The 27,978-nt window shown below is 39.3% G+C and overlaps 1 protein-coding gene across 1 annotated transcript in view; it reads left to right on the forward strand.

The window, feature by feature from the left end:
* Window positions 1-27,978, forward strand: part of SLX4IP (SLX4 interacting protein) — a 198,588-nt gene that overhangs the window by 22,871 nt on the left and 147,739 nt on the right. Inside the window, exon 2 of the mRNA XM_011948867.1 lies at window positions 7,054-7,109. Within this exon, the coding sequence (XP_011804257.1) occupies window positions 7,083-7,109 (27 nt within the window). The 5' untranslated portion in view covers window positions 7,054-7,082. The remainder of the gene's footprint in view (window positions 1-7,053; window positions 7,110-27,978) is intronic.

Raw genomic sequence — 27,978 nt, forward strand, 5'->3', positions numbered from 1 at the left:
AATAAAATAAATAAATAAATAAATAAATAAATAAATAATTCAGGATACAGAAATAAGTGCCTTATTTATTTATTTATTTTTTGAGACGGAGTATTACTCTGTCACCCAGGCTGGAGTGCAGTTGTACAATCTTAGCTCACTGCAACTTCCGCCTCCCAGGTCCAAGCGATTCTCCTGCGTCAGCCTTCGGAGTAGCTGGGACTACAGGCGCCCACCACCATGCCTGCCTAACTTTTGCATTTTTAGTAGAGACGGGATTTCACCATTTTGGCCAGTGTGATCTCGAACTCTGATCTCCAGTGATCCACCTGCCTTGGCCTCCCAAAGTGTTGGGATTACAGGTGTGAACCACTGCGCCCGGCCGTGTTTTTCTTGTTTTAAAAAAGGCTCTCAAACTGTGCTGTCCATAATGGTGGCTACCTACGAGTGTCTATTGAGCACCTTTCACATGACCAGTCCAAATTGAGATGTCCTAGAAATATAACCAATTTCAAAGTCTTGGTTAAAACAACAAGCATGTAAACATTTTTATATAGTTCACATGTTGAAATGCTAACATGTTGGCTATATCGGGTTAAACAAAATAGATTGGCCGGGCACAGTGACTCACGACTGTAATCCCAGCACTTTGGGAGGCTGAGGTGGGCGAGTCATGAGGTCAGGAGTTCGAGACCAGCCTGGCCAACATGGTGAAACCCCATCTCTACTAAAAATACAAAAAATTAGTTGGGCTTAGTGACGGGTGCCTGTAATCCCAGCTACTCGGGAGGCTGAGGCAGGGGAATCGCTTGAACCCAGGAGGTGGAGGTTGCAGTGAGCCAAGATTGCGCCACTCACTCCATTCCTGGTGACAGAGTGTGATTCCGTCTCAGAAACATAAAATAAAATAAAATGAAATAGATTATTCAAATTAACTTTACCTGTTTCTGTTTACTTTTTTAAAAATGCAACTAATAGAAAACTTAAGATTACATTTGTGGCTTGCATTATATTTCTATTGGAAGAGCTGCTGTAACAATTTCAACAGGCAAATAGTTCCATGCTCAAGGCTTGTGAATGATTGTGTCCTCCTCAACCCCTTTCCTCCATCCTTGTGGGCTCTCTTCACCTTGTTCTTCAGTTTGGGAAGAGTTTAGTACTTAAGAATCGGATACAGGCAGGCCCTGGTGGCTCCCACGTGTAATCCCAGCACTTTGGAAGGCTGAAGCTGTTGGATTGCTTGAGCTCAGGAGATGAAAACCAGCTTGGGCAAGATGGTGAAGCCCCATCTCCATAAAAAATATAAAAATAGGCCAGGTGCGGTGGCTCACGCCTGTAATCCCAGCACTGTGGGAGGCCGAGGTGGGCGGATCACTAGCGGTCAGGAATTCAAGACCAGCCTGACCAATATGATGAAACTCTGTCTCTACTAAAAATGCAAAAATTAGCTGGATGTGGTGGCATGTGCCTGTAATCTCAGCTACTCAGGAAGCTGAGACAGGAGAATTGCTTAACCCAGGAGACAGAGGTTGCAGTGAGCCAAGATCGTGCCATTGCACTCCAGCCTGGGCAACAAGAGCAAAACTCTGTCTCAAAACAAAAAAACAAATAAATATGTATGTATATGTAAATTAGCTGGGTTTGGTGGCATGAACCTGTGATCCCAGCTACTTGGGAGGCTGAGGCAGGAGGATCGCTTGAGTTCACCAGGTGGAGGTTGCTGTGAGCCTCGATTGAGCCACTGCACTTTAGCCTGGTTGACAAAGTGAGACTCTATCTCAGAAATAAATAAAAAATAAATAAACTTTAAAAAAGTTTATTAAAAAACAAAGAATTGGATCCAGATCACTAAATTACTGTCTGTATTTTTGCTTTAATATAGCCATTGTGGTTATTATTATTTTTACTGGTCTGCTTTGTTTCTGAAACACTCCATCACCATTAGAGATCTTTTGCTCTGTTTAACCTGTGTGCCCTCACCGTATTTACGCACACACATTCCCTATTTTTCTAATATCATCATAAGCATAATATTGTTTAGGTCAACATTCAATGTTTGCTATTATGACTATAAATGCTAGTCATAACTGAGCTGTGTGTTAAGCACTCTTTATTTACTGCTGTTTTTGTTTATGGTGGAATCAGTAATTGCCTTGTTATTCTTCTGCTGTTTAGCTTTCCATGTACCTGCCCTAATTCAATCTCATATTCTTCACCAGTTGTCTAAAACTCATCTGTGTGTGCGTGTGTGTAGATCTTCCTGGATGTGCCTCTCCCCTGCAGCCTGCTGTGGTCCGCACCTGCACTTCCCCTGTGGTCTACCCACAGCTCTCATGGAGGCCTCCTTTCACCAGATCCTCAGCTTTCCTCTGCCTTTCTCCCCTCTCACCCTTCCTGTTTCCTCTTTCTTGCTTAATTTCCTCATTTTGGTGAAGCACATCTTTAGTAGCTTCCTGAGAAAAAATACATGAAACAGTTTTATAAGAACTTGCATGTCTTAATAATTTTTTTTCTCCCCTGAAGTTTAAATCCAATTTGAGGTTAGAAACAATTTTCTTCAGAATTTTGAAGATATTTCTCCATATCTTTGGGCAGTTTGGAACCAATTCTGACTCCTGATCCTTTGTGTTCTCCACCTCCTACTACCCCCCACACACACTTAAAAAAAAATTTTTTATCCCCAATACCTAAAATTTCACTGTGATAGATGCTCTAATATGGGTCAGTCTCCATACTCATTTTCATGTGTTTGACCTCCTGTATTGGTCTTTTAATTTTAATTTATTTTCTCTTTCCTTTTTTTTTTTAATTTTTTGCTGAAGTTTCTGAGAGATTTCATTACGTTATCTTTCAACCATTTAATTTTTAAAACTATTAAGTTTTAAAAATTCAACTATCATTGTTTTCATTGTTTTAGTTTGTTGTCTTCTGATAGTCTCTTTTTTTGTTTTTTTTTTTTTTTTTTTTTTTTTTGCTTTATGGCTGCAGTATCTGCAACCTCCCTAATGATAATTTTTAAAAAATGTTTTCTTCTCCCTCCATACTTTGTTTCAGCCAAGTAGGTTTTTTTCTCTGTTTGTTTTTCTTTCATAATATAATCTTGCTTTAGGTGACAGGTTATTCCTGCTTGTTTACTTATATTTGAGAGTGGGACATTAAAAGAGAACTAGAATCTCTGCATATGGGTGTGGGGCTTATGGATCTGGACTTCACTTAAGAGCCATCTGTTTAGGCTGTTTCCTTGGGGAACCCCTGTGTCAGTATTTTTAGACACTGTCTTTTAGGTTAGTCCAATTCTCTGAATAGGGAGGTTTCAGTCTGCTCTCTGGAGAGTATGGGCAGGGTAGAGAGGCATGCAGGCAGAGGAAGGTCTCCGTTTGTATTCCCTAATTTCTCTTTGTTCAGAAGATTCCACCTTCTACTGTGCCTAGTGTTTTCCAGACTAGAGATCCTCTGTCTTACCCTCTCCAGAAAATACTCCGGTTTTCTGCCAGGGTGAGAAAAAGTGGTTGCCTGGCTGAGCACAGTAAAGGGAAATATTTACCTTTTTATTGCCAAATAATATTCTATTGTATGACATATCACATTTTGTTTATCTGTTCATTAGTTGATGGACATTTGGGTTGTTTCCATTTTTTGACTATTATTAGTAGTGCTTCTGTGAGCATTCCTGTATAATTATTTTGTATGGAGTTATTTTTTTTTTCTTGGTTGTATCCCTAAGAATGGAAATACTGGATCATGTGGCAACTCTGTAAATTTGGAAACGCTATCAAACTATTGTGCGAAGTGGCTACATTTTACATTCCTACCATCAATGAATGAGAGTTCCAGTTTATTCACATCCTTGCCAACATCTGTTATTATTTGTCATTTTGATTTTAGCTATTTATCTTAATGGGTATAAAGTAATGTCTCATTGTGGTTTTGATTTGCATTTATTGGATGGCTAATGATATTAAGCATCTTTTCATGTGCTTAATGGGTCATTTGTAGATCTTCTTTGAAGGAATTCAAATTCTTTGCTTATTTTAAAATTGAGTTATTTTTCCTCTTATTGAGTTGAGTTCTTTATATATTCTGGACATGAGTCCTTCATCAGATGTATGATTTGCAGACTTTTTTTCTATTCTGTGTATTATCTTTTTACTTTCTTGGTTTGAAGTATAAAAGTTTTTAATTTTGATAAAATCTAACTTACTAATTGCTTTTGTCACTTCTGTTTTGGTATCATATCTAAGAAACTGTTGCCCAATGAAAGGTCACAAAAATTTATGCCTATGTTTTTTTCCTAAGATTTTTATAGTTTTAGCTCTTATATTTAGGTCTTTGATGCATTTTGAATTTACTTTTTGTACATAGTGTGATGTAGCAGTCCAACTTTATTATTTGGCATATGGATACCCAGTTGTCCTGGAACCATTTGTTGAAACAACTATTTTCTCATCAAGTTATCTCAGTACCCTTGTTGAAAATTAATTGAACATGAATTTAAGGCTCTATTTCTATCAATTTTATTCCAATTGACCTATATGTCTTTTATTTATTATTTTGAGACAGAGTCTCAATCTGGCCCCCAGGCTGTAGTGCAGTGGTGTGATCTTGCCACACTGCAACCTCTGCCTCCTGCTTTCAACTGATTCTCGTGCTTCAGCCTCCTGAGTAGTTGGAATTACAAGTGTGTACCACCATGCCCGGCTGGTTTTTTGTATTTTTAGTAGAGACAGGGTTTCACCATGTTGGCCAGGGTTGTCTCGAACTCCTGGCCTCAAGTGATCTGCTTGTCTTAGCCTCCCAAAGTGCTGGGATTACAGGTGTGAGCCACCATGCCTGGCCTATATGTCTGTTCTTGTGCTAGTGTAGGTTGAGCATCCCTAATATGAAAATCCAAAATATATGAAATCCTGCAAAGTCTGAAACTCTCTGAATGCCAACATGATGCCACAAGTACAAAATTCCACACCTGACTTCACATGACAGTCTGTAGTCAAAATGCAGTCAAAACTTTGTTTCATGCACAAAATCATAAAAATATATAAAATTCAGGCTATCTGTATAAGGTATATATGAAACATAAGTGAATTTTGTATTTAGATTTGTATCTCATCCCCAGGATATCTCATCATGTATATGTAAATATTCCAAATCTGAAAAAAATCCTGTGTCTGAAACACTTCTGGTCCTAAGCATTTCTGTAAGGGATGTTCAGCCTGTACCATACTGTTCTGATTGTTGTGATGTTGTAGTAAGCTTTTATTTATTTATTTTTTTCAGACGGAGTCTTGCTCTGTCACCCAAGCTGGAGTGCAGTGGCATGATTTTGGCTCATTACAACCTCCACGTCTGGGGTTCAAGTGATTCTCCTGCCTCAGCCTCTCAAGTAACTGGGATTACAGGTGCATGTCACCACGCCCAGCTAATTTTTGTATTTTTAGTAGAGATGGGGTTTCCCCATGTTGGCTAGGCTGATCTCGAACTCCTGACCTCGTGATCCACCTTCCTCAGCCTCCCAAAGTGCTGAGATTAACAGGCATGAGCCACTGAGTCCAACCATAGTAAGCTTTTAAATTGAGAAGACTGAGTTCTCCAATTTCATTCTTCTTTTTCAGTATTGTTTTTGTTACTCCAGAGCTCTTGCAATTTTATATACATTTTGGAATAAACTTGTTAATTTCTGTAAAGAAGTCAGCTAGGATTTTGATACGGATTGCATTGAATCAGAGAACAATTTGGGAATATTGCTGTATTAACAGCATTAAGTCTTACAATTCATGAACATGGGTTATCTTTCCACTTAAGTCTTTAATTTCTTTCAATTATATTTTATTACTTCTGGTGTACAAATCTTGTACTTCTGTTATACTTATTCCTAAGTATTCTTTTTCATGTTATTATGAATGGAATTTTTCTTTAAATTTTATTTTAGGACTATTTATTGTTGGTATGTAGAAATACAGTAGATTTAAAAATATTTATCATATATCCTACAACCTTGCTGAACTTATTAATTCTAGTAGTTTTTTGATGATTTCTTAGGGTTTTCTATATATGAGAACATGTTGTTTATGAATAGACAGTTTATCTCTTTCTTCCTAATCTGGATGCTTTTTATTTCTTTTTGTTGCCTAATTGCCTTAGTTAGAACCTTTAGTACAATGATGAAAAGAAGTGGCAAGAGCAGACATTTCTTGTAAAGATGTCTCTCTCATCTTAAGGGAGAAAACATTTAGTCTTCATCATTAAGTATGATTTTAGCACTTGGTTTTTCCTAAATATCTTTTATCAGGTTGAGATAGTCCCTTCTATTCCTATTGTGTTGGCTTTTTTTTTTTTTTAAATTAAAAAAGCGTTTTGAGTTTTTTTTTTTTTTTTTGTATTTGGGATGATTATCTGCATTTTTTTCTGTTATTAATAGAGTGTATTATATTGATTAATTTTCAGATCTTAAACTATCCTTGCATTCTTGGAATACATCCAACTTGATCACGGTGTATAATCTTTTTTACATGTTGCTGTGTTTGATTTTCTAGTATTTTGTTGATAATTTTTGGATCTTCATAAGGTACATTGATGTGTGGTTTTCTTGTGATGTCTCTCTCTGTTATTGGTATCAGGATGACACTGGCTTCAGAATTATTTGAGAAATTTTCTTATGCTTCTGTTTTTTTTAAAGAGTTCATGAGGGATTGGTTTAAATTATTCTTTACAGATTTGGTAGAATATAGCAGGGAAGCCATCTGAGCCTGTGCTTTTCTCCCTTTTAGATAAGGTCTTGCTGTGTTGCCTAGTTTGGTCTCAAACTCCTGAGCTCAAGTGATCCTCCCACTTTGGCCCCCTGAAATGCTGGGATTATAGGTGTGAGCCACCATCCCTGGCCAGGGCCTGTCCTTTTCTTTGCAAGCAGTGCTTAAATTACTAATTTAATATAGTATTTTGGTTAAGGGAATTATGAGTGAACATTCATCTCATAAATACCCATTGATATTTTACTATTCAGCCAATCTTTTTCCTGTATAATATCCAAATAACAAGAAATTTTAATATATCTAATTATAACTTTTTTTTTCCTTAAAGGTTTGTAGTTACTGTGGAGTCAGTAAGCCATGGCATCTAAGAAATTTGCTGTTAAAGTAAGTAATGTTTAATAGCTTTTTAAAAAGTGTCTAATCACTGTCTAATATAACTGAGTTCTATGTTAATTGAAAATTGAAGTTCCTAACTTTCTGCTTTTTACACTTGGGACTCAGCAAAAAAATTTTTTTCAGCTTTTAAGTTCTGGGGCACATGTGCAGGATGTGCAGGTTTGTTACATAGGTAAACATGTGCCACAGTGGTTTGTTGCACAGATCATCCCATGACTTAGGTATTAAACCCAGTGGCCATTAGCTATTCTTCCTGATGTTCTCCCTCCCCCTGCCCCACCAACAGGTCTCAGTGTGTACTATTTCCCCGCATGTGTCTATGTGTACTCATTCAGCTCCCACTTATAAGTGAGACTGTGAGGTATTTGGTTTTCTGTTCTTGCATTAGTGTGTTGTGGATAATGCCTTCCAGCTCCATCCATGTCCCTGCAAAGGACATCATTTTGTTCCTTTTTATGGCTGCATAGTATTCCATGGTGTATATGTACCACATTTTATCTGTTTTTTCACTGATGGGCATTTAGGTTGATTCCATGTCTTTGCTATTGTGAATAGTGTTGCAATGAACATACAGATGCATGTTTCTTTATAATAGAATTATTTATATCTTGGGGGTGTATACCCGGCAATGGGATTGCTGGGTCAAATGGCATTTCTGTCTCTAGATATTTGGGGAATTGCCTCACTGTCTTCCATAATAGTTGAACTAATTTACACTCCCACCAACAGTGTAAAAATATTCCTTTTTCTCCACAGCCTCACCAGCATCTGTTGTTTCCTGACTTTTTAATAATCGCCATTCTGACTGGCGTGAGATGGTATTGTGTTGTTTTTGATTTGCATTTCTCTAATGATCAGTGATATTGAGCTTTTTTTCATATATTTGCTGGCTACATAAACGTCCTGTTTTCAGAAGGTCTGTTTACATCCTTTGCCCACTTTTTAATGGGGTCGTTTGTTTTTTTTCTTGTAAGTTTGTTTAAGTTCCTTGTAGACTCTGGATATTAGACCTTTGTCAAATGGATAGCTTGCAAGTATTTTCTCCCATTCTGTAGGTTGTCTGTTCACTTTGATGATAGTTTCTTTTGCTGTACAGAAGCTCTTTAGTTTAATTTGATCCCATTTGTCAATTTTTGCTTTTGTTGCAGTTACTTTTGGTGTTTTGGGGACTCTAGGCAGATTGAAAATTTATACTTTGAGAATGAGATGGGGGAGAAAATGTTCATATAGTTATGAGGCGCTCCTTGCTTCGTCTTTTAAAGATGCTTTTTGGTCATCCCTTGGTCTTTACTGTTAAAAATTATTATTCATATTCCAAGTCCATGGCATGATTTCTCATTATGTCAAAGCAGATAAAAGGTAATCAAAAGAAGGAATCAGCAAATTCTCTACCTGGGTCAATGCCAGGAGAGTTCTCTTGCTTGGTTGCCGTCTTTCATTTTCCTCTTGTAAATGTCCCTTCTTTGTTCCTTGATGGCTGGGGTTGAGACCTTCTCAGGTGTGGATAGATGGGAGGCTCACTGATGGTGAGTACAAGAGCTTGCAGATGCTTTCATATATGTTGTTGTTTCTTTAGGACATTTTCTGTGTGCTAGTGTTACCATAAGTGCAAGTTCAAAACATCAGAATATAAATTACAATAGCTAGTTGGCCAGATTAGATACTATTTAATGTTATAGCTCTGTCTTATTTTTAACTAAGTCAGTGCTTATTTAGATTTACTAACATATTTATAAATTTCATTGCTTTCAGTTATTTCTTGTATCCATATATGTTCTTAGTATTTCTTTCTGTGAAGGCATATAAGTGATGAACTTTAACTATTTGTGTGTCTAAAAATATATTTTGGTCTTACCTTAGAAAGATATTTAATTGGTTTTAGCCGGGCGCGGTGGCTCAAGCCTGTAATCGCAGCACTTTGGGAGGCCGAGAGGGGCGGATTGCGAGGTCAGGAGATCGAGACCATCCTGGCTAACACAGTGAAACCCTGTCTCTACTAAAAAATACGAAAAAACTAGCTGGGCGACGTGGCGGGCGCCTGTAGTCCCAGCTACTCGGGAGGCTGAGGCAGGAGAATAGCATAAACCCAGGAGGCGGAGCTTGCAGTGAGCTGAGATCCGGCCACTGCGCTCCAGCCTGGGCGCAGAGCGAGACTCTGTCTCAAAAAAAAAAAGAAAGAAAGAAAGATATTTAGCTGGTTTTCGAATGCTAGGTTGAGCATTATTTTCCAACAACACTTTAAGGATACTTTTTAATTGTCTTCTGGCATCTTTTATTACTACTGAGAAATGTTTTCATTATCTATTGATGCTTAAAATCCACCTTAAAACTTATTGGCTTGAAACACCAACCATTTTATGATCTCCTGATTCTGTAGGTTGCCTAGCATCAATTGAGTAATTTTTCCTTTTGACGTTGGTTGGGGTTGCAGTTCTACTTAGGGTCTCACTTAGGTGGAACATGAAAGATGGCATACTCAGTGGCAGTTAATGCTGGTTTTGGTTGGAATCTCTACTGGATCTATTAATTGTTGTTCTTCAGTTCTCATCCATGTGCCAGTTCTCATCTGTGTGGCTTGGACATCTAACCCGGTGGCTGAGTTTTGAGGGGTGGCATCTTAGGACAAGACTTTCACAATGAAAGAAGTATAATTTGTCAGTCCTTTGAAGGCCTAGATGCAGATATCTCAGATGCCACTTCTGTGGCCTTCTATTGATCAGAGCATTCACAGGGCCAGCCTAGAGGCAGGGGAACCTGCACTCTTGACTTGAGAAGCAGCATTTTCTCACAGGGATCAGGAGAATTGTTCTGGTGCGTCCATGGAGACTACTCACCTCAGAAGTTCACTGTTTGGCCTGATTTGATTCCTTTCTTGATTATCTGTCATTCTTCTCTGCTTGCTCTTAAGATTTATTTTTGTCTTTGCTCTTCTATAGTATCACTATGAAATCTCTAGTTATAGTCTTGCTTTTATTAATCTGGCTTGGGATGCAATGTATGTCTTCAATTTGAAGACTCAAGTCATCAGTTTTGGAAAATTCTTGACCATTTTCTCTGCCTCTCCTAATTCTCTCTGTTCTCTTCTTATAGAGAACTTTTATTTGAAGTTTGTTGGATAGTCTCATATGACTGTTTATTATATGCTGGAGGAGTGAGATTAATTTTATCCAGGACTGAGCCCCGGTACTCTGTCTGCTCAGAAAAGGGCTGGGCCTCTTGCAAAGCTCTGTTGAAACTGGCTATGGCCAAGTAGGGCAGACCATCCTGGTTAACCATGAAGCTTGGACCTGAGGCCCCTAATTATGCCCGAGATGGGTCAGTTCCATACACGTGGAAGTGGCATATTCTGCTACCATATTATCCCATCTTATAGTGATACCTGTAAGGCTTGGAACAAAGCTTCCAGATCATGGTAGGCAGAGGAGTTGCCTCAACAGTGAGTGTCAGGCTAGCAGAATAGGGATAGGGACAGGGTTCTGATACATCATATTGAAGGTTCTGTACACCACTTTGTAGTTGTATTTCTGCCTCTGACAGGCTAGGGACCAGTGCTTCTCCATGTACCTTACTTAAAAGCTCCATGACTGAAGCATGGGTATCCCTTTTTAAATATCTGACAGCGAGTTTTGCCAGATTTCTGTGCTCTGCTCCAGGGTCTCATGGGCAGCAGGAGACCCGCACACCTGCTACTGATGTTGTCAGACAGCTTTCTCTCCAGGGAACACTGCTCCTGAAGTCTTGTGTGAATGCTATGTGGCCAGTGGCCAATTGCCCTTCCCTGTTTTTCTTTTCCTTATTGCATTGAGAGTGTTTTTCCCCCCCCGAAACAGGATCTCACTCAGTTACCCAGGCTGGAGTGCAGTGGTGTGAATATGGCTCACTTCAGCCTTGACCTCCTGGGCTTAAGCAGTCCTCCTGCCTCAGCCTCTTGAGTAGCTGGGACCACAGGCATACACTACCACTCCCAGCTAATTTTTTTTATTTTTAAATTTTTATAGAGATGGAGTCTCGCCATGTTGCCCAGCCTGATCTCAAACTCCTGGGCTCAAGTGATCCTTCTGCCTTGACCTCCCAAAATGTTGGGATTACAGGCATGAGCTGCTGTGCCTGGTCCACAGAGTGCTTTTTGATCAGACCTCTTTCACTTCACTAAAATCTGCTTATCTGTATTTAATCTTCTCTTTAACTTGTTCACTTTTAGTGACTGTATTTTTTTTATTTAAGAAGTTATATTTGTTTATATTTTAAAAATTCAAATTCTACCAGCACTTATTCTATATACTTTCCCTAGTTTTAAAAATTTATTTCAATTTTCTCCTTTTATGTTAATAATTTAAAATAATTTATTTTATAGTCTCTTAGATTAGAACAATCTAATAAAATAAATAAAATCTAATAAATCTATTTTCACTGTTATTTATTAAGTGTGGAATAAATTGGTCGTTGAGATTGCTGGATTGTTAATGTGTGTAAGTTTTGATTGTGCTTCATTTTCAGTGACATCCTACACACACACACACACACACACACACACACGTGGAAAGACTTATGAGCCCTGCAGAGTACTTGAACAGTTTTAAGTTTACTTCTGCTACAGCCATTAACATTTCAGTCATTTTGGACCAGATTTTATATTAATTTCATGGCCTGAGATTCTACCACCTTGTTGGTAGTATAACTTTAGAACTTATAACAGAGTCTGGCACAAGCTTGGGGTTTTTTTTTTGTAATTTGCAAACAGTTTCTCACTTCTTTGCTGTTCTCCATTCCCCTCCTGGCCTTCCAAGGTCCTGAGTGAATAGCAAGTTTCCATGTTGCTTGGTCAATAAGCGGAGATATTTTTAGTTGCATTTTCATGAAAGTCGTAATTTCTCAAGGGAATTAAGTAAAAAGCTCTATTGAATAGCTCCTTCTCCAAAAATTTATAGTTTTAGTTATGGACAAACTAGTCCATATAAACCAGAAAGTATTATATGAGGATATATACATTGCATATTTATATATGTGTCAAATATTGTATTATATGCTAATGGGATACAGAACTATAAATTGAAATTCTTCACAACTCCTGGCCTAACTAACTGTAATGTGTTCATTCTCCACTCTCCTTTATCTTTTATACCTCTAGGGCATTATGATACCAGCAGCTCTCAGCCTTCCTGGCTCTTATATCCTGCTTCCAAATATTCTGACAGCCAGGCTTGAACCTTCCAAAGGGATAATTATTGATTAGTACTGTTAGGGGCTTACTAATTTTATTAGTCTTCTCAGAGAACCCAGTTCTGGCTTTGAATTCTTTTGTCCTGTAGTATGTTTGGTATTTCCTTACTTCTTTCTTTATTATTTCCTTCGAATTTCTTTGGGTAAATTTACTCTTTTCTAGCTTCTTAAGGTGGAAGGTTAAATTTTTGGTGTACAGCCTTCTTTTCTGATACATGTACTTAAAAGTTATAAATTTCTCTGTAAGCATTTCCTACTTTAATTGTATGCTTCATGTTTTGATAGGGATGCAGTTAAAGTAGGGATTTTGTTATCACTCAAGTCAAATAATTTCCAGTGTTCATTGTGATTTTGTTTTTGATCTATTGGCTATTTAAATGTGTATTGTTTAGTTTCTAAGTATTTGCAAATTTTCTAATAATCATTTTGTTATTGATATTTAGCACAGCACCTCTGTCTGTTCTGGTAAATGTTACATAAGCACTTGAAAATGTGATGGTTGTCATGTGCAGTGAACTAAGTATAGTCACTTGGGTCTGATTTGTTAATTGTATGTATTTACTAATATTTTTGTTAACTTGTTTTATCTGTTGAGAGAGGTGCATTAAAACCTTCAACTGTAATTTTAAATTTATATATTTCTCCTTTTAGTTTTGATTTTTGCTTTGTATATTTTGAGACTATGTTAGCAGATGTGTGTGGATTTATAACTGTTATATCTATTGAAGTAGTCCTTAATCACTGTGAAATGTCTCTTTTTATCTCTAGTCATACTTCTTAACCTAAAGTCTGCTTATCTGATGAATAGCATAGTCTGTATTTGGTATCCCCCAACCAAACAGATGGGTTCCTACTGGATTCCCAAAGCCCATCAGTCAATAAGGGAAATAAAAATTTCCAATAACCATTCATTTTCTTTTTAAATTATGAACGGACAGAAGAGCATTCATGCAGATTTAAGAAGAACTTAGAATATGAGAATTAGAAAATATAGTGAATGAACAAACTCTAAAGAGCAGAGAGGTGCTAGGGAGCCAGAGAAGACTTTAACTGCACTATAATTTGCTTCCGTAGAGCGAAGAAGGAAGCTATTACATATAACCACAAAACAAAGTTAGGATGTTACAAACTAGGGAAATTCCCAAGAACAAGAAACAGCTCTTATAAATTAAAAGCATAATATAAATAAAAATATGATAAAGTATGGGGCAAACACCAAGGAACACTGCCGAGAAAGTAGAACAAGAAGATAATAGATTTAAAAAAAAATTGAGGAGAAAACCACAAGAAAATTAGAGTTTCAGTCTTGATATGAAAAATTGGAATTCTAAAAGAAAAACAAATGGTTGAGAAAAAAATATGAAAGAAACAATACAATACAATTTACTGGAAGCGGAAGATACAAAGTTCCTGTTTGAAAGAGCTGTGAGCGAATACACAATAAAGTCAGTGAAAAAGAGTTGTGCTAAGGCATATCATCCTAAAATTTCAGAACACTGGGAATTTAGAGAAGAACTTAAGAAACAAACAGATCACGTACAGAGGATCAAGAATCAGAACACCCTTCTCAATAGCAATAACTAGGAGACAGTAGAACAATACATTTAATATTTTAGGAAAAATGGTTTCCAACCAAGAATTCCCTTTACAGCCCAACGTTCAGTCACATGGTGGAATAGAGACATTTTTAGGATGCAGAGTATGGAAAACACTTCCCTTCTGATGCACACTGTTTTAGAAAGGATGTCGTCTTCTAAAATAGGGGAATAAACAGAGAAAGAATCAGATATAGGATCCAGGAAATAGGGAACCAGACAAGTGAGGGCCTAACCAAATTCCTTGATGATTACTGTATATTTTGCCTAGAAAGTGTAAGGGTGGAAGGGGCGTGATCCTTTCCTCCCCATCATGAAGGGTCACAGTCAGCACTCCTGTAACAAAAGACTAAGTTAACTAAGGAAAGCATAACAAATTTATTATGTTCACGCAAGTGCATGGGAGTCATACAAAATATGAACACTCAAAAGCTGGACATGATGGCATATGCCTGTAGTCCCAGCCATTTGGGGAGGCTGAGGCAGAAGATTTGCTTGAGCACAGGAGTTTGAGTTCAGCCTGGGCAACATAGAGAGACCCTGGCTCTAAAAACAACAGCAGCAGCAAGAAACGAAAACCCAAAGGGCCAGATGGTTATAGGGGTAACTGATTTTTAGGGGAAATGAATGGACCTGAGAAACAGAAATTAACTTGTAGATGATTTTCTTTAGAATTTGAATGAGCCAAGAAGCAGGTAATATCTAGTTGAAATGCCTGTCCACTGTGTGTTTGCATTCTTTAGTCTTCTTTTCTGCTATAGATAATTTCAGGGAAGATATGGAAGGCAGTTGTGTTCCTCTTTGGGTATCCAGTTTCTAGGAAGATAATGGAGCTTCAGCGAACAGCCTCATCTTGTGCTTTAGGAGAGACAATGGATTGAGGGGAGGAGGGGAGGAGGTCAGAGAGACTCTGCTGCTGCTTTTTTAGTTTAGCATGTCAAAGAGTTATATTTCTGAGTATTGGTTTCTGAACTGCAACCAAAGTAACCAGTGCTATTGGAAGAAGACAGAGGGTTCCATGAAAGATGTCTCCAACAAAAAATGAAATGAATAAAATACTTCATGTATTTAAATGCATTGAGAAGAAATTTTTTTAGGCCTGTCAGGTAGCATGGGAATGATTTAGTCATAGGAATATAGAAAACTAAACAAAAGAAAAATGATGCAACCCTCAGCTCTCAGTAAACAAAAGATTGTGCAAGATAGGAAATTAAGCATAGTATACTACATGACTCAGCTTTTTGTTCTTCTTGTTGTAGAGATGGGGTCTTGCCCTGTTGCTCAGGCTGGAATGCAGTGGCACAGTCATAACTCACTGCAGCGTTGAACTCCCAGGCTCAAGTGACCCTCCTGCATGGTTCAGCTTTGAACAGAGGTTACATTTCGTAATATTGTGAACTCCAAGTTTTGGAAGGCCGGGGAAGGAAACATGTGGAAGGGCAGGTATAAGGATTAAGTCCTCATTTCTCACATAAAGTATATAAAACTGAAGTAATAAGACATTCGTAGGATAAACATAGTGTTTAGAAATATGTTGGCAAATTACCAGATCAAAAAGCTAAGTTTCAGTGTGGTTGCCCTTGGTGAGTGAGAGTTGGAGTGAGAGAGGGAGCTGGATGAGGCAGAAGAGGCCATTTTTTTTGTTTGTTTGTTTGTTTGAAAGATGGGGTCTACTTATGCCAGCCCAGTCTGATCTTGAACTACCGGGCTCAAGCAGTCCTCCTGCCTCAGCCTCCTGAGTAGCTGGGACTACAGATGTGCACCACTACACCCAGCTTGAGACCTCACTTTGATATATCATTTTAATATGTGTCTATGCGTTAATATAAAAATTAAGTGCATAAATAAAATGTAGGCTGGGTACAGTAGTTTACATCTGTAATCCCTGCATTTTGGAAGGCCCAGGCGGGAGGATCACTTGAGGCCAGGAGTTAGAGACCAGCAGCCTGAGCAACATAGCAAGACCCCATCTCTAGTTTGAAAAAAAAAATTAATAAAATTTAAAAGGAATTAATTAACTTATGCAAATTTTTCACATAGATGCAGCCACTTTTGACTGGGTTGAAAAGTACTTGCATAGAGCAGGGTTTCAAAGTAACAGAAAAACTGATGAACACCAAGTAGTTTGCCACTTGATCTGGGTTGTTTATTCTAAGACTGCCCTTGGAATGGCATTAATTATTCTTGCAAATGACTCTTCTTCAAGCGAAGAAAGATCTTCTGACCTTCCTGCATATGAATACTTTTGTTTTTTCTTTTTAATTGCTGTGGTTCTCGTCTTGAATTCTTTTTTTATCACTATTTTTTAGAGACAGGATCTCGTTATATTGCCCAGGCTGAACATGAACTCCTGGGCTCAAGCTATCCTCCTGATCCAGCCTCCTAAGTAGCTGGGACTACAGGCGGCACTACCACTGCGCAGCTGGCTCTTGAACTCTTTCAAGAGTTGAAGACTCTTCTGAGGCCAGACTTCCAGGAAATGGCAGTAGTGCGTGAGATGTGGGAATCCTTGGAAGTATAACTTTCAGGGTCTGTAGACTTCTGGGCTACTGCAGCTTGTAGCAGGGAGGTGTGTCCTGTACTTCAGTGAGTGACTCTTATTTTGACTGAAAGAAGTGGTAACAGCAGGCGCGTCTCCCCAAGGCTTCATAGCAATCTTAAACCCGAGCTTTGCACCCACCCCAGCATTTTAAAATTTCCAAAATAATAAACTCTTTAGGGTAGGGAAAAGATCTAGACCAGAGATCTGCAAATTACAGCCCACATGCCAGCTGCTTGTTTTTGTAAATAATGTTTTACCGGAATCCAGCCACTCCCACTTGTTTACATATCATCCCTGGCTGCTTTTATGCTACAGTGGAGTTGAGTAGTTGAAATAAAGACCTTTTTGCCTGCAAAGTCTGGAATAAACACACTCACACACACTGATTTATATATGGAATATGTATACAGATATATCTTTTATTTATTTATTTTTTTGAGACGGAGTCTCACTCTGTTGCTCTGTCATCCAGGTTGGAGTGCAGTGGCAAGATCTCAGCTCACTGCAACCTCTGCCTCCCAGGTTCAAGTGATTCTCTTGTCTCAACCTCCCAAGTAGCTGGGGTTGCAGGCACACGCCACCATGCCTAGCTAATTTTTGTATTTTTAGTAGAGACGAGGTTTCGCCATGTTGGCCAGGCTGGTCTCAAATGCCTGACCTCAAGTGATCCACCTGCCTCTGCCTTCCAAAGTGGTGGGATTACAGGCATGAGCCACTGCGTCCGGCCTACATCTCAATTCCTAGTAGCTGCATTTCAAATGCTCAGTAGGCACCAGTGGCTTGTATCAGCTGTATTGGCCAACACGGATCTAAATCACTATATCCTTGGTACTCCTACCTCCTTGTACCTTATCAGAATAAGCCTTCAATGAAGTTACCTTGGGTTAAACCGGCTGCAGGTGTGGGGTAAGTTAGCAAGGCCAAGGTAAAACCATTTCCTTTGCAAGAAATAGACATGGACACATAATGTAATAATTATGAATGTTTATCCATTAAAACAAAACTTTAGTAAAATAAAAAAGAAATCCAAATATCAAATTATTGTTAAAAGGGTCAGGTGATACACATGGTATCTACCTCAGGAAAGTTTGTGTCCACCCCCTGCCTTAGAGGCATTTGAAAAAGTATAGGATGTTGCCAGACTCGCTCTCAATAATAATTATATCTTATGATTTTGAATTTAAATTCTGAGTCCCAGCAGAGCAGTGCTGTGAAAGTTTCCTAGCTCATTGTGTGTCTCTGTAGATCATTTCCTCTGCTTCCTGCATCTGTTTTCTTGGATTAGTTAGGTATTATACTAAAGTCTAGAATTCTTTTGGCTGCAGTGCTTTCTCTGCTGCTTCCCTTTCCCCCAACCTACTTTATTGTGGGTGGGAAAATTTTTGTTGGGAGGACTTGATTAATTAGAAGGGATTCCTGGCTTCCCTAGCAGTGGCAGCCTGGGAAGATTACAGAGCCTGGCTTAGTGACAGGCCAGTCTGTATTTAAGGAAAAACTCGGACCCGCCAGATTTCTCTGGAATGTGCATCTGGCTTTGTCTTCTACAGGGAATGTGTAACTATCCCCTCCTCTTTCTTCCCACCCATTCCAGGAGGCTAAAAGCTTTTACTTTTGCTCGTGATGGGGTTGTCTACTTTTTATTCTGGGAGAGGGGAGGGCTGGACTTTAGGGGTAGGAAGCATGAGTCATTTTCTAAATCTAAAGTCAAAGATTTAAGGTTTTATTAATATTTAGGAGGAAAGGAGAGATTTTATTTAAAAAAAAAAAAAAGAACTCCCTGCATCTTTACTATCAATGTTTTTCTTTCCACTCTTTCAGAGCAATTACAGTTTTATGTTCTTCTGTGAATTTCAGTTAACCTTAGTCTTCACATTCCTTAGAACACCACAAAAAGAGAAACAAGCCTAAGATTTGACAATGGTTTCCCCTTTTTGATAAAAGTATAGAGCAGCTCTTTAAACTTCCAGAGAAAGAGACAGTTGAGTAGTAAATGGGTAATCACTAGGCTTTTGTCTTGCTAGTTTACTTCAAGGAATCACTTAAATCCTATGTCCTAGGTTTTTTCGTCTACTTAAATGGGAAGGTGGTACTGACTTTGTTATCAGTGCTCATTTGAAAATGGCTGCGTTGATTTTGTGTATCACATTGAAAAGATTTTATGCAATTATTCTCATATCAATTGAGTTCTAGGTACTGATTTTTCTACACATTTTAAGAAAGAATAAAACTGAAGTGCCTAAACAGAATAAATCACAAACATTTTAAATGGTTATATTCTTCACTGGAAATAACTTTGGAGTGTGCATGCAACCTTTGTCCCGAAGAATGTTTTTACAGAGATTTGTCTCTGTGAACCTTTTAAAGTGAAAGAAGTACCTCTGTATTTCTTCTACTGATACTTAAAGTCTGGATCTTCCAGTTCCTCCTTAATTTCATGTATTCCTTGTAAGAGCTTTATGTTTTAAAGACATACAGGGTCACTGAGAGTTTGCAGCGTGGTTGATGATATGCCCAAACTAACATACGACGCTGTTTTACCATTCGGTATCATTGTTCTATTGCTTTGCCCATGCTGGAAGCTGTATTCAAGTAAGTATGTGCTGATTTCGTGAATGAATTGAAATAAAATTAGTAAAAGTTTTCACACAAGCAGTCACCCAGTGAGTTTTATCTCAGGCTTAAAGCTTTTAGGTACCTTCTCACTCTGTAGGGCATCTGCTCTGAGTGTTGATGACTTTGAAACAAAGTTCTTGGACTTGAAATTAATTTTTTTTTTTCTAAGTGTTCTCTCTGCCTTTCTGGCCAGACACCCAGTTTTCTAGGCTTTATTTTCCCAGTCCTTTGTTCATGTGATAATAGATAAACTAGTCTGTTCTTTTTTTGGATGACTAAAAATTGTATAAATACAACTCTGGCTTCTCATCCTCCTTTTTAGTCTCAACTTTCCACCTTCCTCCAAGAAGTTTCTGCCTACATTGATCACTAAAACTTCAAACAAAGACCTGAGTTTATCATAGCTTTCATCTAAGCTGATTTTTGCTTTGAAAGTCTCCGATGCTACCTTCACACACCCTGGGCTTGCCAAATGATGTCTTCTTGTCCTTCATTCTTTAGTCACTTACTAAATGCATTCCTGCTCTGCAGAGCATCTTGAATTTAGTCCTTCTCTTACAAATGCAAGCCTTTATTGTCTTTGTTGTTATGTCCATGTTAATCTCTGAGGACCTCTGTGCCTCTCTTCTCTTACCATTTCAGTTCATCCAGACAAGTGCCAGGGTAATGTTTTCTTAACATCATATTCATCATGTTACTTCCTTGCTTAGGTGATCAGCGTAATTCCTTTTGTTTAAACAGATCTAATCTCAACTCTCCAGCTAGACTTAAGGTTTTCTGATAATTACTCTCCCCTTCCTTTTTGACTTGGACCTATGTTTGTTTTCATCTCGGAACTGGGGAAGGTGGCCCACCTATTCCTGTGAAACTAATGCATTTGCATTTCCTGCAGTCATTTGGCTTTTCTGTGGTTTTCTCTCTACTTGCTATCTCTCACCTTTTCTTCCTTGGTCCACACCCATCAGCTTTTTCCAAGTTTGACCAGTGAATGACTCACTTTTTCTTTGTTACACCTCTAAACCTTTCCCATGTTGATTTCTCTATTGCTATGTGTTTCTTTGTTATGTGCAGTTTAAGTTATGTTTTGTATATATTTCCAATTTCTTTTTTTTCCTAAGAACATCATCTTGAGGTGATATCCATATGCTTTTCTATACATTATACCTAGCCACATTCCCTGGGAAGGAGGACCTGTCCTATGCTTCTTTTGTATCTGCACAGGCCTTGAATAGTCTAAAGCAGGGGTGTCCAATCTTTTGGCTTCCCTGGGCCCCACTGGAAGAAGAATTGTCTTGGGCCACACATAAAATACACTTATACTAACAATAGCTGATGAGCTTTAAAAAAAATTGCAAAAGAAAAATCTCATAATGTTTTAAGAAAGTTTGCACGTTTGTGTTGGGCTGCATTCAAAGCCATCCTGGGCAGTGAGTTGGACAAGTGTGGTCTAAAGCATTTCTGAAGTGCTCAGTACTCCCCACTTTACTTGTCCCAAAGATGATAAGTTTCTTTCATCTTGGCTCGTAGACAACAGGGAAGTCACTCCAACTTTGAATTATTTCTTACTGGTCTTTTTTTCAGTTCCAGTCAGGGAATGTTGTAATCTTCAATTTGTGGTATATTTGTTTTTTTGTAAAAAAATTCATCTCAACCTATTTCTCCTTTTAGGAGTTCACAGTTCCACTTTGAAAATATTTTTAATAATTCTTTTGAAAATAGTCTCTATTAATAATCAAGATGGCAATCGATAGAATTTGTTTCTATATGCTTCAGAAAAGTAAAATGTTTCAGTGTAATGGTTTTGATTATCTAGACATTATATTTTATTTTAATTAATTTCTTAGTGTTACACCTTGATATTTTTAATTTTTTCCAACATGTGTACAAAGCATGTGCTTTTGTTATTTATTCTAGTGTAAAAATTAATTCTTACCAGAGAAGTAAACTCAGGATCTCTGACCAAATAGAGATCCTGAGGGAAGCACCAAGGTATGCACCCTGGATTCCCTCTGAGGGCTGTAGGGGGCATCATTGTTCCACGTTTTATAAAGTATCTTCCTGCTGTGATCTAAAGAAACACAGCAACTAAAGCACTTTTACAGTCGTCTCGTGCCTATGTTACTATGACATCCTAAACGCCTGTTTGTTTGCCGGGTGGTTGTATGTGCACACTTGCAGCCCTAGCCTTTTATGAATGTGTATATTTAGATTGCTTCTGCCATAGAGTCCTCCTCACTAGGATGTACCACCACCAAACACAGAGGGAAAACAGTCCCAACAACGAAAACTATCCAAAGTGGCCCCGGGGAAAGCATTCTCAGAGTGACGCAAGACTGCCTCTTCAGTATTTCCTTTCCAGATTCAGGAACCTGGAGATGATGGTCAGAGAGTAAGGATCCTCTTTGTCCTTTGAAAATTTTGGGACCCCAGTTCTGCCCTGGTCCCAGCAGTAAAGGCTGGAAGAAATCCTTGAAGTTTTATTACCATTACTGCTCATCCGACTCACCTTTCCTTTTTCTTATTATTACTGTCAGTTTGTGGGGGGGATTAGAGTGTCCTTGCAGTTTATAGTCCCAGAGAATTCCATGGAAATGACATTCCATTGAAATGGCTAAAATGTACAGCAGTGTAGTCGTCATTAGCCAAATAGTGTAACGATGCACAGTGTTTGCTTATTGTCCTTTGAGATACTTCTCTAGTAGTAGACTCTTGGAATATCCATGATTAAGTAATACAGGAAGCTAGGCCTCTGTATGTGTCACTTTGTCCCATGTGAGTGTCATGTGACAAAAACACTGATTTTCAGACTGTTGGAAATAATCAGGTTATTAATAGTTACCCTACACACTCACATACACACATGCACACACTTGTGCTGTATTTTGCAAGTTTAATATGAGGTGAAAAAAAAGAATGTTATGCTGTTTGTTCCACAGTGGAATAGCATTATATAGATTCTGGTAAGGTATGTACTAGGTCTACCGTGCAGATCCTTATTACCTGAAAAATTCACCGTATGTTACCGATTAGAATTGAGATCATGTCTGGTTCTAAATTTTTATGGTTCTCCATAATCTATTCATTTTACTCTGGGTTCTTTGATAGTAATTCTTGAAATTTAGATTGTCAAGTATTTGAGGAAAGCATTCTAGAAAATTAAAATATCAGACTTTTAATGAGGATTCCTGAATTCATGTTGTGGTTTCACTTATGAAAACTGGATGACTTTGGGTGAATTTTATTACCCCTCTGAGCATCTTATTTCTTCAGCTATGAGATAGGAGTAACAGCAGTGTCTGTTTTATAGGGTTTCTTTTGGATATCAAATTAATAATAAAAGACATAATGCTGTGAAAGTGGGAAAATAACATTTTATGCATGTCTTGGGCTGTCAGTAATTATTTTATTATCTTACAGTGACATGCTGTATAGTATTTGAGGGACTTGGCCTTGACTTATTTGTTCTTGGTCTCATAATTCTTGGGAGTGAGGAGTAGTCTAATTCTTTTCATATGTGAGGGCTCAATTAGCAATCTTTATTTATCCTCATCATGGAAGGCCCTGGGTTAGGCACTATAGACACAGATGAGGCTGATGATTGCCCAACCCTAACCTCAGGGAGTTTGCAGTGAGAAATTAATGTGTCAAACTAACATCACTAAATAAAGGTTAGTGAAACAGAGATACCAGAGCACCCAGCATAGCTGGGTTATGACCAGATGAGCCCGGTAATTTTTTTCAGACATGTTTCTGAATGGGATGTTATGGCAAAGCCATAGGGCAGCTAGTCTGTTGGGTGCCCTATTTATTAATTAGTTTATACTTTGGGCTACAGTGGCAGGTGGTCAGGATTAGAAGTTAGGGTTGTTAGATTTTAGTCCTTGCTATTGATTCCTGTCTAGGGACAAGTCAGCTAACGTCTTTTGTTTCTGTTATCTGTATCTGTGTGACAAAGAAGCCCCACTATTCTCACATTTCAGTGGGTCAGAAAATCCAGCTGGGCAGTTTTTCTGCTTTATTTGTCTTTGGCTGGGGTCAATCACTCAGTTGCATTTGGTTACTGACCAGGCTAGAAAGCTCTAGAAGACTTCACTCACATGTTTAGTTCTTCTCAATGATACCATCTGTCTTCACAAGGTGTCTCATCACTCAGTAATCTGTCTTGCGCTCCCTTACAGCATGGCGTCTGGCTTCCCCAAAGCACATGAAAGTGGAAGCTGCCAGCTTCCTAAGGGCTACCTCTGGAACTGGCACACTGTTATTTCCACTGTATTCTACTGGGCAGTAAATCACAAGGTCAAGAGGAGAAGAAATAGCTCTGCCTCTTGATGGAAGGAGCAGTGTACCTCCAGAAGAGGAAAGGGATTGTTGGTGGCCATCTTTGGGAATTGTTTATTATAGTTTTCTCATTTGTTTATTATAGTCTTCTTATCTATCAAATGAGATGTTGAATTAGGGAGTTTCTAAGGGCCTGTCAAGCTCTACATTTCCATAATACTATACATTTTTATTTAAGGAATTTTTGTGTGCATGGCATAATGGAAATAATTTGGCCTTTGGAGGCAGAAAGGCCTGGGTTTGAAGCAGGGCCTTAAGATTGACCAACACCTTGGGAAGTGACTTGAGTCTTTCTGAGCTTTTGTACACATCTGTTAAATAATAGGGTTAATTAAATAGGATTAATGTTAACTCACTTCTATAATAATTGTCCATCTTAACACAGAGTCACGACCCAGAAGGTGTTAGCACCCATTCCTTTTCCTTTCTTTGTTACCTGATACAGGCCTTTTTAAAGCCAACAATAGTTAAAGACATTTATTGAGGTTTTTTTGTTTTGTTTTATTTTGTTTCATTCAAATATAAAAATGTTTAGGTATTTAATTGTGTTTTGCAGATGTTGGCATATTTTTCTAAGACCAGGAGTTCAAACAAAACTGTTAAGTTTGTTTGTTTATCTGTTTTGATGTTATAAATTGTCCTTAGAACATTGTTGCTATTAAGAAAGCAGGCTTAAAAATAACTTAATTTGAAAAATGCATTTTGGTCTGTGAACAGCTGAGTTATTTGGCATTGCTAGTAACTTTTGTCTGGAAGAAAGAAATAGCTGTGGGGCATGGCCAGCATTCGGTCTGGCTGTTATACACTGTGGTGGTACTTTGCTTGTGAACCAGGCCTGATAGGTGAGACTGGGCATGCACTTCTACTCACAGGCTAAAGGTTGAAAGCTCAGCAACTAAGGACAGTAGGAGAAAAGAAAGGTTCTGTTGTCTCTAAAGCACTGGTTCTGAAAGTGTATTCCCTGGACCAGCAGCGTTAGTATCTCCCACAGTCATTGCAGTGATTTTATTATACTGGTTATTGACAGGGTTAAATGAAATGATGCATATAAAGTGTTTAGCACAGTACCAGGTAACCATTTTAGTAGGTGTTAGGCATTATTAATAATATTCATCTTCATTGTCATAAATATTGCTAATCATTGTGGTTAATATTTTTCTGCCAGAGCGTGTCTTGAAGCAGCTTATTCTGCAGTTCTTCTTAAAGCTGCCAGAGTTCTGTTTCTTTCTTTCTTTTTTTTTTTTGAGACAGAGTCTCGCTCTGTCACCCAGGCTGGAATGCAGTGGTATAATCATGGCTCACTGCAACTTTCACCTCCCAGGTTCAAGCAATTCTCCTGCCTCAGCCTCCCAAGTAGCTGGGATTACAGGCGCCTGCCACCACGCCTGGCTAATTTTAAAAAAATGTTTAGTAGAGACGGGGTTTCACCATGTTGGCCAGGCTGGTTGGTCTTTTTTTTTTTTTTTTTTTTTTAAGTGGAGTCTTGCTCTGTCGCCTAGGCTAGAGTGCGGTGGTGCGATCTTGGCTCACTGCAACCTCCCGCCTCATGGGTTCAGGTGATTCTCCTGCTTCAGCCTCCCAAGTAGCTGGGATTACAGACACATGCCACCATGCCTGGCTAATTTTTGTAATTTTAGTAGAGATGGGATTTCACCACATTGGCCAGACTGGTCTCAATCTCCTGATCTCAGATGACCTACCTGCCTCAGCCTTCCAAAGTGCTGGGAGCCACCGCACTTGGCCTCAGGCTGGTCTTGAACTCCTGACCTCAGGTGATCCATCTGCCTTGGCCTCCCAAAGTGCTGGGTTTACAGGTATGAACCACCATTCCTGGCCAAAGCTGCCTGAGTTCTGATTAGATTTTTTTAAAAGCTTATGAGTGGTGTACTGGTCTAACAATATTTCAAGTTGTCAAGTACAAAGGAGCTTCTTACAAAAGCCCATCATTCTGAACAAGATATTCTTCAGTCCAAAATAATATTGAGAGATCACATAACATAACTATGCAGATATATTCAAAGCTCTAACTTCATGGGAGTCATTAATGCCATTTAATGAGTCCCCATACAATGTCTGAGCTCTGGAGTTTGTTTTTAAGAGCCATTCTCTTCCTAGATCCCCCTCCCTTCTTTGTTTTAGGTATTGATGTCCTCCGTTTACATCTCTGTGGAGTTTTTTCCTTTTTCTTCCCCCCCCCCCACCATTTGTGGTCAAATAAGGATCATGGTTAACCCCAGAAGGAAGGCCAGATGGGCCTTGGGGGCCTGGGCTGCGGCTGGAGCCTCTCCACCTCTGCCGGCTGCCTTGTTCACTTCCTTTTTTTCCCTTCCTTACCACTATGTTGAAGCCAAACTTCCAAAGTGAAAAGCAGTTTATTCCATCTAATCCGGGCTGCTGAATCAGAGGTGCTGTGCTGGGGGTTTCCCTGGGATGACGCTGCCCTCTGGCCACTGATCTCTCTAACATAACTTACTTCGGCCTCCCTCTGGCGCCACCATCCAGCACTGGAAGCATTTGCTTTCCCCCAGGGAGCCATCGGTTCAGGCCATGGGCAGTGAGAGTCTCATCTTCTCCAGCTTCCTGGTCCTCAGACTTGAGCAACACTCCTTCTCCCCTGTCTGTTGCCTTCTTTGGACAAGCACGTGGAGCTACTCAAGTAAAGCTGCTGTTCACTGGGAATATTATCTGCCAAGGCTAAGCCAGGGTCCCTAGAGAGCATCCAAGTCAGGGCTTTCAGCAGAGTTCCCTGGAAGCACTGCATTCTGTGGAGTGCCAGAGCCAGATCCCTGTCTCTGCTCCAGCCTCCAGCTCGGCCACCATCAGTTTGGTGTATTGAGGTAATGCATAGAATTTAACATTGAAAAGCATCGTTGTAGGCCGTGCGCGGTGGCTCAAGCCTGTAATCCCAGCACTTTGGGAGGCCGAGACGGGCGGATCATGAGGTCAGGAGATCGAGACCATCCTGGCTAACACGGTGAAACCCCGTCTCTACTAAAAAATACAAAAATCTAGCCGGGGGAGGTGGCGGGCGCCTGTAGTCCCAGCTACTCCGGAGGCTGAGGCAGGAGAATGGTGGGAACCCGGGAGGCGGAGCTTGCAGTGAGCTGAGATCCGGCCACTGCACTCCAGCCCCGGCGACAGAGCGAGACTCCGTCTCAAAAAAAAGAAAAGCATCGTTGTTAGTCCGGCTCCTTCAGTGATGAGATGAGAATCCTTGGGGTGAGGAAAGTGAGGATCTCAGAAGTTGCCCAAGGAAACTTAGTGTCTTATTTAGAGTCATAATAACTAGCTTAGACGAGTGTAACTGCTAGTCAAGGCTCTTTGGAAGGAAGTAACACCCATGCAAACTACTAGAACTTGAAATGGGCAGTTTGTGATAAGGGAGTGTGAGTGTCTCAGCATCCTGGCATCAGTGTGCTATTGAGCTGGTGAGAGCCTGGAGGTAGCTTCAGGTTGCCCATGGCCCTGAGGCAGCTCCACCGTGGGCCGCTCTTTGAGAAGTGGGATTCTGGTCTTTGCATCTTCCTTGTTATTCTCCCTCTGCTGGCCTCTCTCTGCTCCTTTGTTCATGTTGCAGAAGATAGTGGCTCCTCACCTCCCAAGTAATATATCCTACAAAACTGCTGCACTTTCTGCCCCAATACAAACTTCTGGAGGTGAGTATGGGCAGATGTCCACTTTTGCTTCATTGACTGTGGCACAGAGGCAGTGTCACGCAGTAAATATATGGCGCCTATGCCCACCCTTGGGCATGACAGCTGTCAGAAAAAGGGGCATAGAGTCCCCCAGAAGTTACACGATAGTACTTTACAATTTAGAGACTTTGCTAGAAAGTTTGTTTTTGGCAATCTCATAGGCCTTTTTACAGAACATAGTAATGAGCACTTACAGTTTGTAGAGAGGCCTCGGGGGCATCCAAGAGGTCGCTGGAATAATCTGACCCTTGAGAAGCTTCTCTTGGTTCCTGGGGATGACTATGGTCATAATGACTGCTTTACTTACAGTTTGCAATGTGTTTTATTATTGCTGTGCATTTTGAGGTGTTTTAAGGTTGTTCACATCCCTCACTGTGTGTATGTGTGTATATATGTTATGATAATTAAACTAAAATACTGTAAAAGTCAAGAAAAGTGGCAAAGAGGATGCCATTCTACTAAAATTTTTGAATGGCTACTCTTTGATGATCTTGTGAGTTGGGAGAGGACCCAACCTTCAGTAGCATGAATCTGGTCTTAAATCTTAAATTTTGAAGCACTGAATGCATTCCAAAGTGTCCCATAGTCATCTATGAGTGTGCATATTTACTTTTGACTCAGCATTCCATTTGTATTTCCTCCACAACAAAAAATGCACTGAAGCTTTAGTGTTTTTCATTGTCACCAAGTAGTACTGCAAGCCATTGTGCAAAGTCTGCCAACAGCTGATGAAATGATTACTTTTTTAAAGGTTGCTGAATGGAATCAGATGTTGCTGTATCAGTTCCTATGCTGCGTGCGTCTGTTTCACTTCCCATAATGACTGATTCTCCACCTGCCATGACAGTGCATTC

Source organism: Colobus angolensis, unplaced genomic scaffold (assembly GCF_000951035.1).
Source record: "Colobus angolensis palliatus isolate OR3802 unplaced genomic scaffold, Cang.pa_1.0 Scaffold285, whole genome shotgun sequence".
Classification (NCBI taxonomy): domain Eukaryota; kingdom Metazoa; phylum Chordata; class Mammalia; order Primates; family Cercopithecidae; genus Colobus; species Colobus angolensis.